The sequence below is a fragment of the Corvus hawaiiensis genome, chromosome 5 (genome assembly GCF_020740725.1).
Source record: "Corvus hawaiiensis isolate bCorHaw1 chromosome 5, bCorHaw1.pri.cur, whole genome shotgun sequence".
Lineage (NCBI taxonomy): Eukaryota > Metazoa > Chordata > Aves > Passeriformes > Corvidae > Corvus > Corvus hawaiiensis.
The window spans coordinates 69955883-69971411 of record NC_063217.1 but is presented as its reverse complement, the minus strand read 5'-3'; the positions used below and the strand labels follow the sequence as shown (position 1 = coordinate 69971411).

The 15529-nt window shown below is 43.5% G+C and overlaps 1 protein-coding gene across 1 annotated transcript in view; it reads left to right on the top strand.

Moving 5' to 3' along the window:
• FAT4 (FAT atypical cadherin 4) overlaps window positions 1-15269 on the top strand; it is a 123919-nt gene extending 108650 nt beyond the window's left edge. Inside the window, exons 12-17 of the mRNA XM_048304300.1 lie at window positions 1013-1098; window positions 2134-2313; window positions 3302-3426; window positions 4547-4764; window positions 9469-9730; window positions 11812-15269. Of these exons, the coding sequence (XP_048160257.1) occupies window positions 1013-1098; window positions 2134-2313; window positions 3302-3426; window positions 4547-4764; window positions 9469-9730; window positions 11812-13679 (2739 nt within the window). The 3' untranslated portion in view covers window positions 13680-15269. The remainder of the gene's footprint in view (window positions 1-1012; window positions 1099-2133; window positions 2314-3301; window positions 3427-4546; window positions 4765-9468; window positions 9731-11811) is intronic.
• Window positions 15270-15529: the final 260 nt, after the last annotated feature.

The window sequence follows — 15529 nt, the reverse complement described above, 5'->3', positions numbered from 1 at the left end:
ATCAGCAGGAGTTATTTCATGATTTTAGGGACAACTTTGGTTAGACTTTTATACATTACACATAGAAGTGCCATGAGTAGCTTTAGTGTAAATAAGTTGGATGGGTAGTCACAGAATCACAGAATGGTTTGGGTTGGAAGGAACCTGAAAGATCATCTGGTTCCAGCCCCCCTGCTGTGGGCAGGAACACCTTCCACTAGACCAGGTTGAGGCAACCTCGTTGTCTGGGACTTGATGGCTTGGGGATAAAAATAATAATAGTAATAATAAAGAGTAAGACAGCTGTAAGTACTGATAATGCCTGGCACTTCTCTAAACATCAGCTCAGTCACACTCTCGGTGTCCAGATGCTTCTCCATTATCAAAGTTGAGATCCCTCATGACCTCTTAGTCAAGGGGTTACTTTAAGCAGGTCCATTTGGTTACTTTTTGAGTTTTATTAAGTGGTTGGATATTATTTATTACTAGTAATCTCAGTGTTCCTACTCCCAGGATTATTATTTTTTAACTAGTAATCTAACTGTTTGTACTCCCAGCTTTTGTAACATGCTTCTTATCAAGCTCACTATGTTTAATGTCATGGTCAAGGCCGTGAAAGAACACCCTTTGTGATTGGAGGGAGCAGGTTTTTGCTCAGATTATCTGAACCATATCAGGAATAGGATACAGTACAAGCCAAAATAACTGCACTTTCAAGGAGTAAAGCAAACAAATATGAAAGAAATCCTCCCCAAATGTGAAAAACTGGTGTTTAACTGCTTCTGTGTATGAAGCAGACAGTTGGCTCCACACCTGTTCTTACCCATACCTTGGTGGTGTCCTCGCTGTGCTGGTGGAGTATGGAGTTGAGCAGTGGCTCTGAAGCACTCTGCAATCCTGAGTCACATCATAATATACAAGTACTCCCTTCTAGACAAGTCCTTGATATGATACACTTAAGCATAGCTAGTTCATGTGGCTGGGGACTAAAGCCTTGTAACATTCAGCATATTTGTGTGCATGCCTTTTGCAGGCAGCATCCCTGACGGTGGATTCCTGCTCAGAGGATCAGGAGCCAGGCTACTGCACTGTTAGCAACGTTGCTGTTTCAACTGACTGGTAAATATTTCTTCATTTTTGTGGGGTTAGTTTGGGGTTTGGGTGGGATTTTTTTGGAGTCAAATTAAAAGTAAAATTAAAAAGAAATCTCCCTGTAAAGCCAGAGAAAGTTGGAGTAATGATAAGGCTCCCAAGAGTCAGTTTCTTCCATCTTTGTGGAAGCAAACTGGGTTTTATACGTGTGCTGCTACTTGTTAGGTCAGGCTGCATTTCTGTATGGAACTGGATCATAACAAGGAGTTTGCTCAGAAATCCGCAGTTCCTGACACCATCTCTGTCCCCAGGCTCTGGTGGCAGTCCAGAAATGCATGGCCATGAGTAGCTTGTACTGTGGTGTAAATGAGGATATGATCTATTGCCTAATGGTTTGGGGTCATGTATTTATTTAAATTGCACTTTTCATTTCTCATAAAGACATAGGAAATAAAATCACCTTATTACTGCTGTCTTTAAAAAAAATACTAAGAGTAATTACTGTGACATTGTTTTCAGGTGTTTTCTGTTACAGTTTTGAGTTCATAAACAGTGTCCAGTAAAGAAAACAAACTTTATTCTGTATTTACTGTAACTAACTCAGTAGCCTTTGGGTTGCATCTTTGGAGATAACAATAACTTTAATCCCAATCACTTTGGCTAATTTCTTACAATAATCACAATCACGTTTCCTGCCACACAGGGTTTCTCTGCCAGCGGAGGTATTATATCTTAGCAAAACAATGAGTCTGTCTTCCTGCTGTTTAAGTATCACCTAATATCTAAATTATAGTTGGGTACAAAGCCTTATTCTTTGTGATCTCAAGCACACTGCTCAGTCAAGTGAATAGAAATTTTGACACGCAAACTGAATGTTAATTTAGAGTCATACCCACTACAGCTGTTCAAGTGCTATTGATCTCTCTGTCTCCCCTTCTAAATGTAAAATACCAATTTGGGAAGAGGAATTTTAGCTGCAGGCTGTAGCTGATGGTTGCAGTTCCTGTGCTGTCATCACTATCCTAATGTCTGGTACTGATTAGTTATTTTTCTCTTTTACAGGACACTCGATGTACAACCAAATCGAGTTACTGTAGGTGGCATCAGGTCCGTAGAGCCCATCCTTCAGAGGAGAGGACAGGTGGAAAGCCATGATTTTGTGGGCTGCATAATGGAGTTTGCAGTCAACGGACGTCCCCTGGAGCCCAGCCAGGCTTTGGCAGCTCAAGGAATCTTAGATCAGTACGTCTGCTATATATGGGATCAAATGGACCCCGTTTGCAATAAAGGAAGCTGTCATGAATGCTGTTCCATTCAGACACCAATAGATATTTCATGTTAGAAAAAAATTACTTTAAAACCTACTGTAAAATGAGAAAAATGTAGGAAGAAAGTGAATTTGGGTGGCAGGTTCACTAAAGATTACAGAGTCTTCAAAAAAGCAGCATCATTACATTTCTACTGTCTATGATTATTCAAGTTGCTTTGCAGGCTGAAATTGAGTAGCCGCTGTTCTTGGGTTTCTTTATAAATTCCACCTGGGTTTGACTATACTCATACTGTTTGCTAACCCTCTACTCCCTTTTATTTCCTCTTAATCCACCATGTCTGTTCTCTCACTTTGCCTCTCAAGTGTCACTGAATTTCCCTCATATCCTCCGAGTGATCTTTCAGAAATGCTAAACTATTTGATTCTATTGTTTTTTCCACCTCAGTATTTGAAGTCACAGTTGTAGCAATAATGTCAGTCTTCCATCCAGATTTCTTATTCACACTTCCTCTCTCAACCCCCATGTTTGCCCTGCTCATTGTAAGGCAAAGGCTCTGGCAGTCTGCAGCATAAAAAAATGCCTAAAAAAGTTTCATCTCCCTTGCATAACAGATAATGGGAATTTGGCTGTCTCTGAATTCCTTCCTCTTTTGTAAGACTGTCATAACTTGATGCTGAAAATTGGGATCTGCTTAGAAACTTGAGCTGTCTACAGAGGTTCTTAGAATCGCACATTGGTTTTGGGTTGGAATGGACCTTAAAGATCCTTTCGCTAGACCAGGTTGCTCAGAGTCCCATCCAACTGGCCCTGAACACTTCCAGGGATGGGAAGAAGAGCCATTTTTGAATCTCTGAGGGGTAGAAAGGCAGTACCATTTAAACACAGGATGCTTCCCAGCATGTTTGCTCTGCTTATTTGTGTGCACATCCTTCAGCATCTACTCATCTGATTTCTTTCAGGTGTCCCAGACTGGAAGGTGCCTGCACAACCAGCCCCTGCCAACATGGTGGCACTTGTGTGGATCAGTGGTCGTGGCAGCAGTGTCACTGCAAGGATGGACTGACGGGAAAGCACTGTGAAAAATGTGAGGAGGAGGTTTCACTGTCTTTAACACACATCTAACTGTGGCTCAGCCAAAGGCCATTAAGAGTTTCTTTTCATGGCCATGGGATAATGAATTCTGTAAAATAATGAAAGTAAGCACCATGTTGCCTCTTAAGCAGTTTAAAAGTCCACAATGGACTGTTGTCCTTTCATGAGCTAAAAATGGCAACAACTTAAATACATAATATTTTCTGGTCTGTATATCACATTTCTGGTAACTTGCACTCATTTAAAGTCCTGCTTCCCAATAACATATAATCCATAACTAAAATAAAGGTATCCCATAGGAGGGATTTGTCTGCTATGGGGAGGTAAGAGGGTAAGTGAAAACCCCTTCACGTAAACACTGAGTTCATGTGCTTATGGCTTCTCCAAACTGAAGTCCTTTTCATCAAATTTACTGTGGATTATATGCAAGAAAATATTGTAAATGTAAATGAAAACAAGGCATTTATGCTCGGGGGTGATTAACTCTCATAGGAGTAGCCCTGTAAATCAATACAGGATTGTCCAGGAAAGCAAAGTGATTTATTTACGTGTAGTTGTAGTATAATGACTGGGCTTTGTTTTTTTACATGTCCCATTATTGTTTAGCTGATTTATATGCTTTTATTGCACCAGTTTACAAAAGAATTTAGCCATAATTTTAACAGCATCTGGTAGTCAATGCTCTGCCTTTTTTATTCACTTTTTTTTTATGCCATAACAAATAGAAAGTCATTATCTCTGCCCTGAAGAGCTTAGAGTTCAATATATCATGAAACCCTGCTTGCAGTAATGGAAACAGTAACATCCCTGAGAAGGAATTACAGTTCTGAGAGCCAAATTTTTTTCTCTACTCCCTCACTTGTTCCCTAGTGAGTTTTAATTTACTATTGACTGATAGCAGCAGTAAATTACTCGCACACTCCCACTCTCAAACACACGTTCTGGTGGAAGCCAAAGAACAGAGGGGCTGCAATTGCCATTCACTCCTGCTCCCCCAATGACCTGCTCTGAACTTGATCTCTGCTCTGAGGGAAAGCGGTCGCGGTTAGGTAGAGATGATGGCTGGAGCTGTGATGAGCTGCATGCTCAATGCTTCCCTGTTCTTGTCCCAGATATTACTGCTGACACGGCCCTGTCACTGGAAGGCAAGGGACGGCTCGACTACCACATGAGCCCCAACAAGAAGCGGGACTACCTGATGAGACTTGGGGCTCGGGGCGCTGGCGAGGGCCCCCCCGGCGTGGAGCGCTTGGAAGTGAAGTTCAGGACAAGGAGCGAGAACGGAGTTTTACTCCACGTCCAAGAAAGCAGCAACTTCACTACCGTGAAGGTAAGATTACAGCTAATGCCGCGTTGGATTTCATTGGACTGCCTATGTGCAGTGATCAAAATCGCGTTTTTCCATTACTCTTGCTGTTTCCTTTATAAAATAGTAGGTCTTTAACTGAACCTAGGCACTGCTCCAGTATCATTCATCTTCTCAGCAATTCCCTTCCTATTTGCCAAGGTATCAGAAGATCTTGATGGTTTTGTATCTAATCAGTTTTGTCTAGACTCCAAATAGTGACTGCTTTAAGGCGGTGAGAACGGTGCTCATTGCCATGGTTATTATCATCATTACACTTTACAGAACAAATCATTTTGTTATTGGCCTTTTATCTCTGATTTTTTGAGCCTTGAACCCAGACCCTCCTTAAGCTAGCAAATGATTGCCAAAAGGTTTTCATTAATTCCTACCAACATGGCTCAAGCTTATCAAACTAGGAAGTGAGGGATAACTTGAATTCATGAGCTTACTCACAGACTAGTGTCAATATCAAATTATTTTGGCATACATAGCTGAATTAATGATTCAAATGCCACACTGCTTTGGGGTTTTTTGTTGTTTCTTCTTTCCTCAAAGAGCTTATTGCTGCAGGAGTTACCTTTCTCAAGAGAAAGCGACGGTTCGGTTCCTGGCGATGACTCAGTCCATTTACTCATAACTCTAAATGAGTACAGCAGTGATGTTGGCAAGCCCCTTTATTGGATTGGTGTAAGCTCCAAGTTTCCTTGACTGCTGCAAGGCTTTCCAAGTTTTTCTTCCCTGACTTTTAGAGAAATTCATACAGAAATTCACACTTTCTAAGCTTCAGCCCCATGGATATTCTCCACCTGCCTAGTCAAGAGTTACAAAGCTTTCCTGACACACCGGCTGCATTTAAGAAGCAAGTCTGCACTACTTCCCTGGCATATGTTTTTACCACATCATTTCATAGGAAGTTTCTGCCTCGCTCATATTAGCAGATAAGATCTCATTATTTTGACTTCTGGAGAGAAAAAACTTTTTTCTTCCCCCTAGCAGAATTTGCTAGGTGATCTCTCCAAGCATTATTGAAAAAAAAAAAAAAAGAGAGAGAGAACTAATTGCCTTTCCTGGCTAGAAGCACTGGTGCTGTGTTTATGCAAACACTCATGTTATTGTTAATATTGGTGAAGTTATACAAGCAAGCAGAGGGTGTCAAGTCCCAGCCCCAGCTGTGCAAGGGCAGAGAGCAGAGGTTTGCCTAGTACCAGATGCAGAAGTTTGAGGAAGGAGAGGTAACATCAGCATGCCGGTTGTTGCCAAGCAGTTCCCAGGTGATGCTAGTTAGTAAAACTGTAGTAATTTAACTGTAGCTAGTACAGTATGGCCTCTGCACTGCTCCTCATTCCCAGAGTATATATCATGATGAGTATTTCCCTCAGTGGTGGCCCGAGATGCCAGTGAAGCCAACCCAGCAAAGTTCTTCTTGTCATCTCCATCTGCTCCCAGTGCAGAAGTTGGGCTTTAGGGACCTGTCGTAACAATTCTTGTCAGTCTCTAAAACAGACAATTTTATAACTTGATTTTTGGGTCTTTTGATATGCTTGTTATCCAAAGTATTAGCATTCAGAGAAAACCTGCCATGTGTTTTTAATATTAAACTGCTAGGGAAAAGCTATGAGTCCTGTGTCTACTTTCATGCCTTCACATTTTTTCCTCTTGTAGCTAATTGGTTTTGGTGTAGCTGGGATTGGGGTAAAACTAGAGAATCTCAGACCCACTCAGACTGTGAGCAGTTGAGTCACTAAATGATGGATCTAAACTTCCCCCAAAGAACCCAAGAGGGGGCTTTATGATATAAAGGCATCCTTAATCCATGAAAGATAGAAAATATTTCAGGTTACATTAAATAATGGTCAAATTCAGATGGAAAATGCTTCCTCCAAAATCCACAAGGAAGAAGGTGAATGATTCCTTATCACTAAGGCTCTTCGTCACAGCTTATTTTCCTACAAGTGCATATTGCAAGTAATTCAGTTAGAAGAAATGGGATAAATACAGCAGGTTAAAGGTGAAATTGCCTGTCTTGTCTTGCTCTGTCTGGAAATGTTATCTACAATCAGATTAAATTAGCATAAATGGAGCTCTAAGATCTCTGAATTGTACGGGTGGAGGATGTGGATTACATGTTACCTACATGAGCTAACAGATCTCTGTGTGAGGGTGGTGAGGCCCTGGCACAGGTTGCCCAGAGAAGCTGTGGATACCCCATCCCTGAAAGTTCTCAAGGCCAGGTTGGATGGGGCATTAAACAACCTGATCTAGTGGAAGGTGTCCCTGCCCATGGCAGAGGGGCTGGAACTGGATGATCTTTAAGGCCCCTTGGAGCCCAAACCATTCCATGGTTCTATGCATATATCAAGTTGTAGGAATTAATCAGAACATAACCCTTTTAAATGACATCCCATTTGATGAGCTATAAATCTGTAAAGGCTAGTGCTCAGTTCTAAGACAAATGAAAACCAATTTGTTCAGTAAATGAGACTCGGAATATTAGTAAAGTTGAATCAGCCCTGTAGTTAGGAATATGTTTGCTTCAGTGGTTCACTCTTTTCATTATATTCTACTTGTCAGTTGCTCAGCCATTTAAATAAAACCCAGAAATTCGTGTTACTCAATACTGTCAGCATCAGCCTTTGTTTCAAATTTAGAAACATGTTCTGCTTCAAGGCACGAAGAAGAATATTCCTTATCTTTTCCTGGTTGAAGCAGTCATGGACCAGTCTTGTCTCTGGAAATTTTCTTTTCCAAATTCCCCAAGTATGTTATTTATTGAGTCTGTTAGCATTAGTCACGTGCAGTTTTAAAGAAACAGAGAAATAGGGTTAAAGAATCATAAATCAGTATGGAAAAGTATCTGACAGGTAAAGTTGCTGACAGGTAAATAATTCTACAGTTCTTTTTTAAGGTGGAATTAAAAATTTCAATTCTGTGCTCAGTCTTCCCTTAAGCTTGGAGGGTATTGTCTGGCATGGTGTTTTCCTTTCTGTTTACATAAAGACCAAAATACAAGGCAGTATTTTTTATGGGGCATTAAAGACAGAGTAAGACATAACAAACCACTTACAGGTTGTAGACATAAATATATGTATATATTCGTCTCAGTCAACCTTTTTATAAGTGGTTATGGGAAATGGTGTTTAATATGTTTTAATAGTCTGTGTGGCTGCATTTGTAAATGTGGGATTTTCCTTGGGCTGTGTGATAGTTTAGACACATGCCACTTTGTGTTTTATCAGTAACAAAAGCATCCTGTCTCCGAGGGCAGCTTTATCGAACAATACACTTTCAAAGAGTCCAAATTACTGCCTTCAGAAATGAAGTGGATGCACATATTAACCATTGTATCCTCCATCCAAATGGAATACGTGCTAGATGCATTCATTCAGGCTGCTGCCAAGACACGAGCGTGGTCTTACAGCCTTATTAAAGCTGGAGTGTCTGAACAAAGTCCTCAGCTTGCATCACCGGAGAAGCAAATCCAGAACATTTAACAGTTTCTGGAAACGAGAGCAGCATTCTTGTAGCCGGTGTGTCACCTCGCAGTTCTTCCCAGGTGAACCTTATTTTTCCTGGAACAAAGGATGCAAGGCTTTGAGAGCTTTCAGCAAACCTGGGGCTTTGACCTTTCCTGGACTCTGCCTGTGCACGTCCCGCACGCTCGTGGTACGGATCTCAGACTGCCCGAGCCGCGGTGGGGAACACGGGACGGAGAGCACTTGTTCTGTTTAATAGGTGTAACCAAACGTGCAGAGCACAGAAGGAAACTTGCAGCAAGTTTCAGAGCCATCCTACGTGAGCTTACACAAGTCTGTACACCCTCAGGAGGTCAGCTGACATACCCAAATTCATGCAGGATTTGAGAAACCAGCAAGGTTGGATGTTGGGGATTCTTTTTAAGCTCCTACATCTTAAATGCAGAATTTGTACTAATCTCATTTTGGGATCGTAATAAGAGGTTTGAAATCCCGCATCTCATGATTCAGTAGAATTGTGAGGCATCATTCTTAAGAGAAAAAGCCAAAATATTCTTCCTTTTTTCCCCTAGCAGTTCACAAGTTTTAAAGCAGTTTGCTCAAGAAAGCACTAGTTGAAAATTCTTACAAAATCATGCACTTTGCGACTCTTCAGAAAGTTTTCTGAAATACAACTGGTTTTCTGCAAAATACCAATCAACAGAAAAAGCAGATATGAAATGGGACTCTTGCTCAAGCCCTGCCATGCCTTATGCATTCCTACTGTGTTGTAATAAAAACTGGATGCAATTTTCTTGGGCAAGGACAACATCTGTTCACTCTGCAAAGCATTTTCCACACTTGCATTGAAGAAGGAGGAAGAATTATTCTTTCTCTGATTAAAATGTGTTGTCATGTGCATGCCCTATAGCTGGCTTCTCAGTAGGATTAGCCAGGGAATGAGTGGGTGGCAGCTCTCTAAGATGCAGTTTTTCTGCAGAAGTTTCTACAATGTGATGTATTTAATTCTGGCCAAATTTTTAGTACTAAATAATTAATGCCTTTTTAGTACAAAGCAATTATTTGGGGAAAAATATACCCACCCTAGCTTTCTGTTACACCAGAGCTACATGTTACTGTAGCTGTACTGAGTGGGCATCACACTGGCTACGTTGTGTAGGAGTTGTTACGGGACACCATCTTAAAATTACACATCCTGTGTTCTTCTGACCAGATAAAAGGTGGGAAGGTGCACTACATATCCGATGCTGGAGTTGCTGGGAAAGTGGAAAGGAACATCCCTGAGGTGTATGCTGCAGATGGCCAGTGGCACTCGGTCCTCCTGGAGAAGAACGGCTCTGCCACCGTCCTGTCGGTGGACAGGGCTCACAGCCGGGACATTCTCCATGCCACACAAGACTTCGGGGGGCTGAATGTCCTCACCATTTCTCTGGGAGGAATTCCATCCAGCCAACCCTTCAAGAGCACAGTTGCAGGTAATTTTAATTTTTTTTTTTTTTTAATAGAGTGCACATAAGCAGATTTGAACAGAGTCTCTGTTTGCTTTAAGGTTGCCCAAACTGTTTATCAGTAATTAGTATATATCCATCCTTTGCCAGAAAAATTGCAAATTGAATGAGCAAGGATTACAGACCTTGTTCCTTTACTACACACTGCAGGCTTGTTGTTTCCAAAAGCAGGCACTCCATCTGCAGGGCTTCTTTGAGACAGGGAGGTTGCTTGTCTGTACATCAGTTGTTATATTTTTGTTCCCCTAATGGAGAAGAAAGGATCTATTCTTTACCTGAGTCAGAATGTGGAAAATCAAAGCAAATCTTTCATTTGGGCAAAAATGCTAAACAAAAACTTTACAGGGATTTGGTAAGTACTGAAGGATTTAGCCTGTTTTTAATATGATTTAAATATTTTATGCTACTCCAACTTCCTCCTGCTTTATCCTGCTGTCAAATGAAGAACAGGATTTATTTCTGAGCAGCAGAAACCAAGGACAGTAAGGAATCACCTTCTGACTGATGTCCAGCTGCTAAGAAGTAAATCAGTCTCCCTTAAGAGTTAAAGTTACTGTCTCAAACCCTGGCAAAAGAAGTAGATAACACATATTTGATACAATTTCCCAAGTGCTAAGTAAAGATGGAAGTGATTTTTAGCTGCAAAACGTGAGATACTCCAGACAATACAGATGTATTTTTCACATATTTTTATACTGAAAAATCTTCCTGGCTTCATGAATTGTGACCAGACAAAGTATTTTTGAGTGGAGCAAGTTCACACTTTACACTAGTATATTGTGAATATGTATGAAATGTGGTACGAAATCATGTGGATGCTGTGCTGACCTTTATCCTTTTTACACGTATGTTTTATGAGCAGCGTGTACATGGAAAAAGCAGAGGCATGTAGGAAAACTGGAACAAGGAAAATTGAGGACACTAACCTCTCACCACTGCCCAATGCTGTGGCAGACAAATTAGAAATGTCTGGCTTCCATTAAGCACACACAGTCCAAAAGCTCTTATTCATATGATTTTGTTTTATTTTATTTTAATATTGGGTTACATTGTGTAGGACATACCAAGGATTTACAAGGCGCTGGTATAAAACTCTTCATGAACTCAAGAGTCAAAAATATCTGCAGTGCTGTTAAAGGCAGACAACACACGAGGGTGACAGGGCTGTGAAGTTGGTGTGTCCAATAAAATTTCCAAATCCAGGTAGATGTGACAAATTCCCCCTTGCTGTTTATCACATCACTACTGCAAGGAACCACCACGCATGCAGCAAGGTGATCATCACTTTTGCCTGGACTCCCACCTGAACCTAAATCTTCAGCTCTGAGGATTATAAACCTTTAATACCATCTCGTACAACTCGAGTGGATTTGCTATTTCATGACAGAGTGGTATCCATCTCTTGTACCATTTTGCCACAGCTCCAAGCAAGGATCACTGTAAGGTTGCACTACCTCAAAACCCTTCCGGAAAGGATTTAATCTGGGGAACACAGAGAATTATTAGGCTGGTAAAAGACTGGATTTTCCTGTGACCTCACTCAACCACTGCACAGAGCCTGGGGATAATTCCGTCTCCCTGGGCTCTCACAGCACTAAAACTTGTTGTAGGGTAGAACTGGAACCGAGATATGGGAAGTTTGGGAAAAGGCCACTCAAGATTCAGGGATATAAAAGCATTGTCGTGAATTTAGGAGATGGTAAGACAAGAGAAGACTTAGCAGTAGCATGATAGGCAAACTCAAATAATGTTTGGTGCTAGCACAGCCAAGCCAGCTGCCCACAGGTTTCTCTGTGGAAATGATAAGAAGTTTTAGAAATATGGGAAGATGTGGATACAAAAGCATTTCAGTATATTGAATGAAATCGTTAGAAGGCATATTTATTCAAATTCAATTTAAAGACATTAAGTACTGTTAGAATAGATGTTTCCCTATAGCAACCATGTGAACTCTTGGCCTATATACTGAACAGCGGAGCCTGTACTGTGCTGTTGGCAGTGCATACTCAGCCTTCAGCCCCCAACATGACTGTCCCTCTTTCTCCTAGGCTTCGACGGCTGCATTTCCTACATCAAGTACGGCGGCGAGAGCCTTCCCTTCGCCGGCAAGCACAGCCTCGCCACGCTGTCCAAGACAGACCCCTCGGTGAAGATCGGCTGCCGCGGCCCCAGCGTGTGCGCCAGCAGCCCCTGCTGGGGCGAGCTGATGTGCATCAACCTCTGGTTCGCCTACCAGTGCGTGCCTGCGGGCGCCTGTGCCTCCAGCCCCTGCCACAACGGGGGCAGCTGCGAGCCCGGGCCCCACGCCGGCTTCACCTGCAGCTGCCCCGAGGCGTACGCGGGACGGACGTGCGAGACCGTGGTGGCGTGCCTGGGCGTCCTGTGTGCCCCTGGCCACGAGTGTCGGGCGGGCATCGGCGGGGGCCACGTGTGCCTGCCGTCGCCGCACCCCACCGAGCTGTCCCTGCCGCTCTGGGCCGTGCCGGCCATCGTGGGCAGCTGCGCCACGCTGCTGGCGCTGCTGGTGCTCAGCCTCATCCTCTGCAACCAGTGCCGGGGGAAGAAGGCAAAGGGGCCGAAGGAGGAGAAGAAAACAAAGCAGAAGAAGAAAAAAGGCAGCGAGAATGTGGCGTTTGATGACCCTGACAACATCCCGCCCTATGGTGATGACATGACTGTCAGGAAGCAGCCCGAGGGGAACCCGAAACCTGATATCATCGAAAGGGAAAACCCTTACCTCATCTACGACGAGACGGACATCCCGCACACCACGGAGACGATCCCCAGCGCCCCTCTGGCCTCTCCCGAGCCAGAGATCGAGCACTACGACATCGACAACGCCAGCAGCATCGCCCCCTCCGACGCCGACATCATCCAGCACTACAAGCAGTTCCGGAGCCACACTCCCAAGTTCTCCATCCAGAGGCACAGCCCGCTGGGCTTCGCGCGGCAGTCCCCCATGCCCCTGGGCGCCAGCAGCCTGACCTACCAGCCCGCCTACGGGCAGGGCTTGAGGACAACGTCCCTAAGCCACTCGGCGTGCCCCACTCCCAACCCCCTGTCTCGGCACAGCCCCGCACCCTTCTCCAAATCCTCGACGTTCTACAGGCACAGCCCGGCCAGGGAGCTGCACCTCGCCATCAGGGAAGGGAGCCCGCTGGAGATGCACGGCGATGTCTGCCAGCCCGGCATCTTCAACTACGCCACTCGGCTGGGGAGGAGAAGCAAGAGCCCACAGACCATGGCGAGCCACAGCTCCCGCCCGGGAAGCCGCCTGAAGCAGCCCATGGGGCAGATCCCGCTGGAGACGTCTCCTCCGGTGGGGCTGTCCATCGAAGAGGTGGAGAGACTGAACACCCCTCGCCCCAGGAACCCCAGCATCTGCAGCGCAGACCACGGCCGCTCCTCTTCGGAGGAGGACTGCCGGAGGCCTCTGTCCCGGACGAGGAACCCGGCCGACGGCATTCCCGCTCCCGAGTCCTCCTCCGACAGCGACTCGCACGAGTCCTTCACCTGCTCCGAGATGGAGTACGACCGGGATAAGCCCGTGGCGTACACCTCCAGGATGCCCAAGTTATCCCAGGTCAACGAGTCCGACGCGGATGACGAGGACAACTACGGCTCCAGGCTGAAGCCCCGGCGGTACCCGGGGCGCCGCGGCGAGGGCGGGCCCGTGGGGGCACAGGCAGCCGGCGCCGGGGAGAGCTCCCTGCCCGGGAAGCTGGGGCAGCAAGCGGGAAGCTTCAACTGGGACAACCTCTTGAACTGGGGCCCGGGCTTTGGGCATTATGTGGATGTTTTCAAAGATTTGGCATCGCTTCCTGAAAAAACAGCAGCAGCAGCAGTGAGTGAAGACAGCAAAGGTGGTACAGCGAAGCCTGTTCCCAAGGAAGGGGAGGCAGAACAGTATGTATAGGCTTTGTCTCCTGGTATTGCCACAGTGCAAAGCCGCGGGGCCTGCTCAAACCATTATATGGTTGTAGAAAAGCCAAGGTCAGCATCTGAACCCCAGGCCAGTCTGGTTGGAGGAGACTTTAAAAATAATAACCATTATGCTGCTGAAAGAGACTTAAGACATTTTTAATTTAATTATGCTTGGATGAATTTATTTCTCCTGCATGCATTGTATTTGCAAACCAGATATTCGGCATGCAGCCTTTGGAAAGGGTTTCCTATTTACCATTGTTTGGTTCGTGATTCTTAAATTAATAATGCTTTGTTCTGAAAATGAACTAATTTTTTGTTCCAGTTGTGAAGGATGTGCATATTGTCTCCAGCTACTAACATGTTTTACGATGCAAGAGTACTGAGGATTTCATTTTCCTTAAGAAGCGCATGGAAGTAAGATGGTGAATGAAGGAATTACAGTAGTGAGGTGTCTCAGAAAATGTAGTTACCATATCCTGCAGTTGCTCACATGTGACTTTATGGATGAAATCAGCTTGAATAATTGCTGGCAACAGTGCTTGCTGTAAGTCTTATTCCATACAAGAGGTGCTAGAAGCAGCTCAAGCCAGTCAGCACTTTAGGATTTTTTTTTTTTTTTCTTTTCAGTTTGTTTATTTGTTTGTTTCAGGTTCCTTTCTCCTTTTTTTTTTTTTTTTTTTTGTTGGTTGGTTGGTTGGTTTGTTTTTTTTGAACAAAGTTGTGTGAGAGCTTCTGAATCTCTATGAAATGTTTTTGGGGATGCTTACTTAATCCTGGTCCCTTCCTACCCCCTCCCCCCCCCCCTTCAGTGATTCCTGATGGTCATTTGTCAGCCCAGCCCAGCCCCCTGGCTTACAGCAGCAAGGGACAAACCTCTCCATTCCCACATCTCTTGGCCTCTCAGCTTGGCTGTGCTGCTGCTGCAGCCTGTGCTTCTCCCCTGATTCCATTTCCCCATCTGTACCGTGGAAAGGTAGGAAAAACACTTAGTTCCCTGCCTCACAGGGTGTTGTGAGGGCTAATTAGTTAACTCATCTGAAGTGCTTCAACATTATAAAGCACTATAATAAGTATTATCATAGTTATTATTAAAGCACTGCCTAGCCTCTGTGACCTTGGAGTGGCATTTTCTGCATTCTATGATTTTCTATGATGGAAACTTTGAAGAATTATTTATTGTATAGGAAATTACTGCACTCTAGCATTTTGGAGCGGATATGAGGGAAAACTACTTGTAGATTCATTAATGTAGCTTACCAGTTGCCCCCAGTTCCCTAAAGTTGTAGGTAAAATAGAACCTCACAAAGTTCTTACGTCTTCATGCAGATCTGATGAACCTATTGTACTGTGTAAAAACTTCAATTTTTTTTTTTTTTTACCTAAGCTGTGTTTTTATATCAATATTTTCCTATGCTGAATAGTTTTCTTACTTTCAGGGAAGGTAAGAAAAATACTTTTTTTACATTTGTTACTTATGTAACATCCATATTTTTCACATTTTGATAAAATTGTAACATACTGTATGCTTTCTACCTGTAAATGCCAATAATAGAATTAAAATATTTATTTAAAATCTTTAGTGTGTGTTATTGGAAACCTTTTGTCTTTTCTCTCTAATTTCCACTCCTTGATCTTCGCTTTTGGGTTTAAGTTATAAGGTTTTTAAGCTATATAAACTTTTTAATCAGAAAACAGGCTTTGAGAAGCAAGTACCTATCTCAGGAAGACGGAGAAGAGTATCATGAGGTTGTTGAGCCTAAGATAGTGTCCAAAAGTACCAAATCTACTTTCACATTTCTAATAAAATAATAAAAACTGTATTTTAGTCTGCAGGGTTTT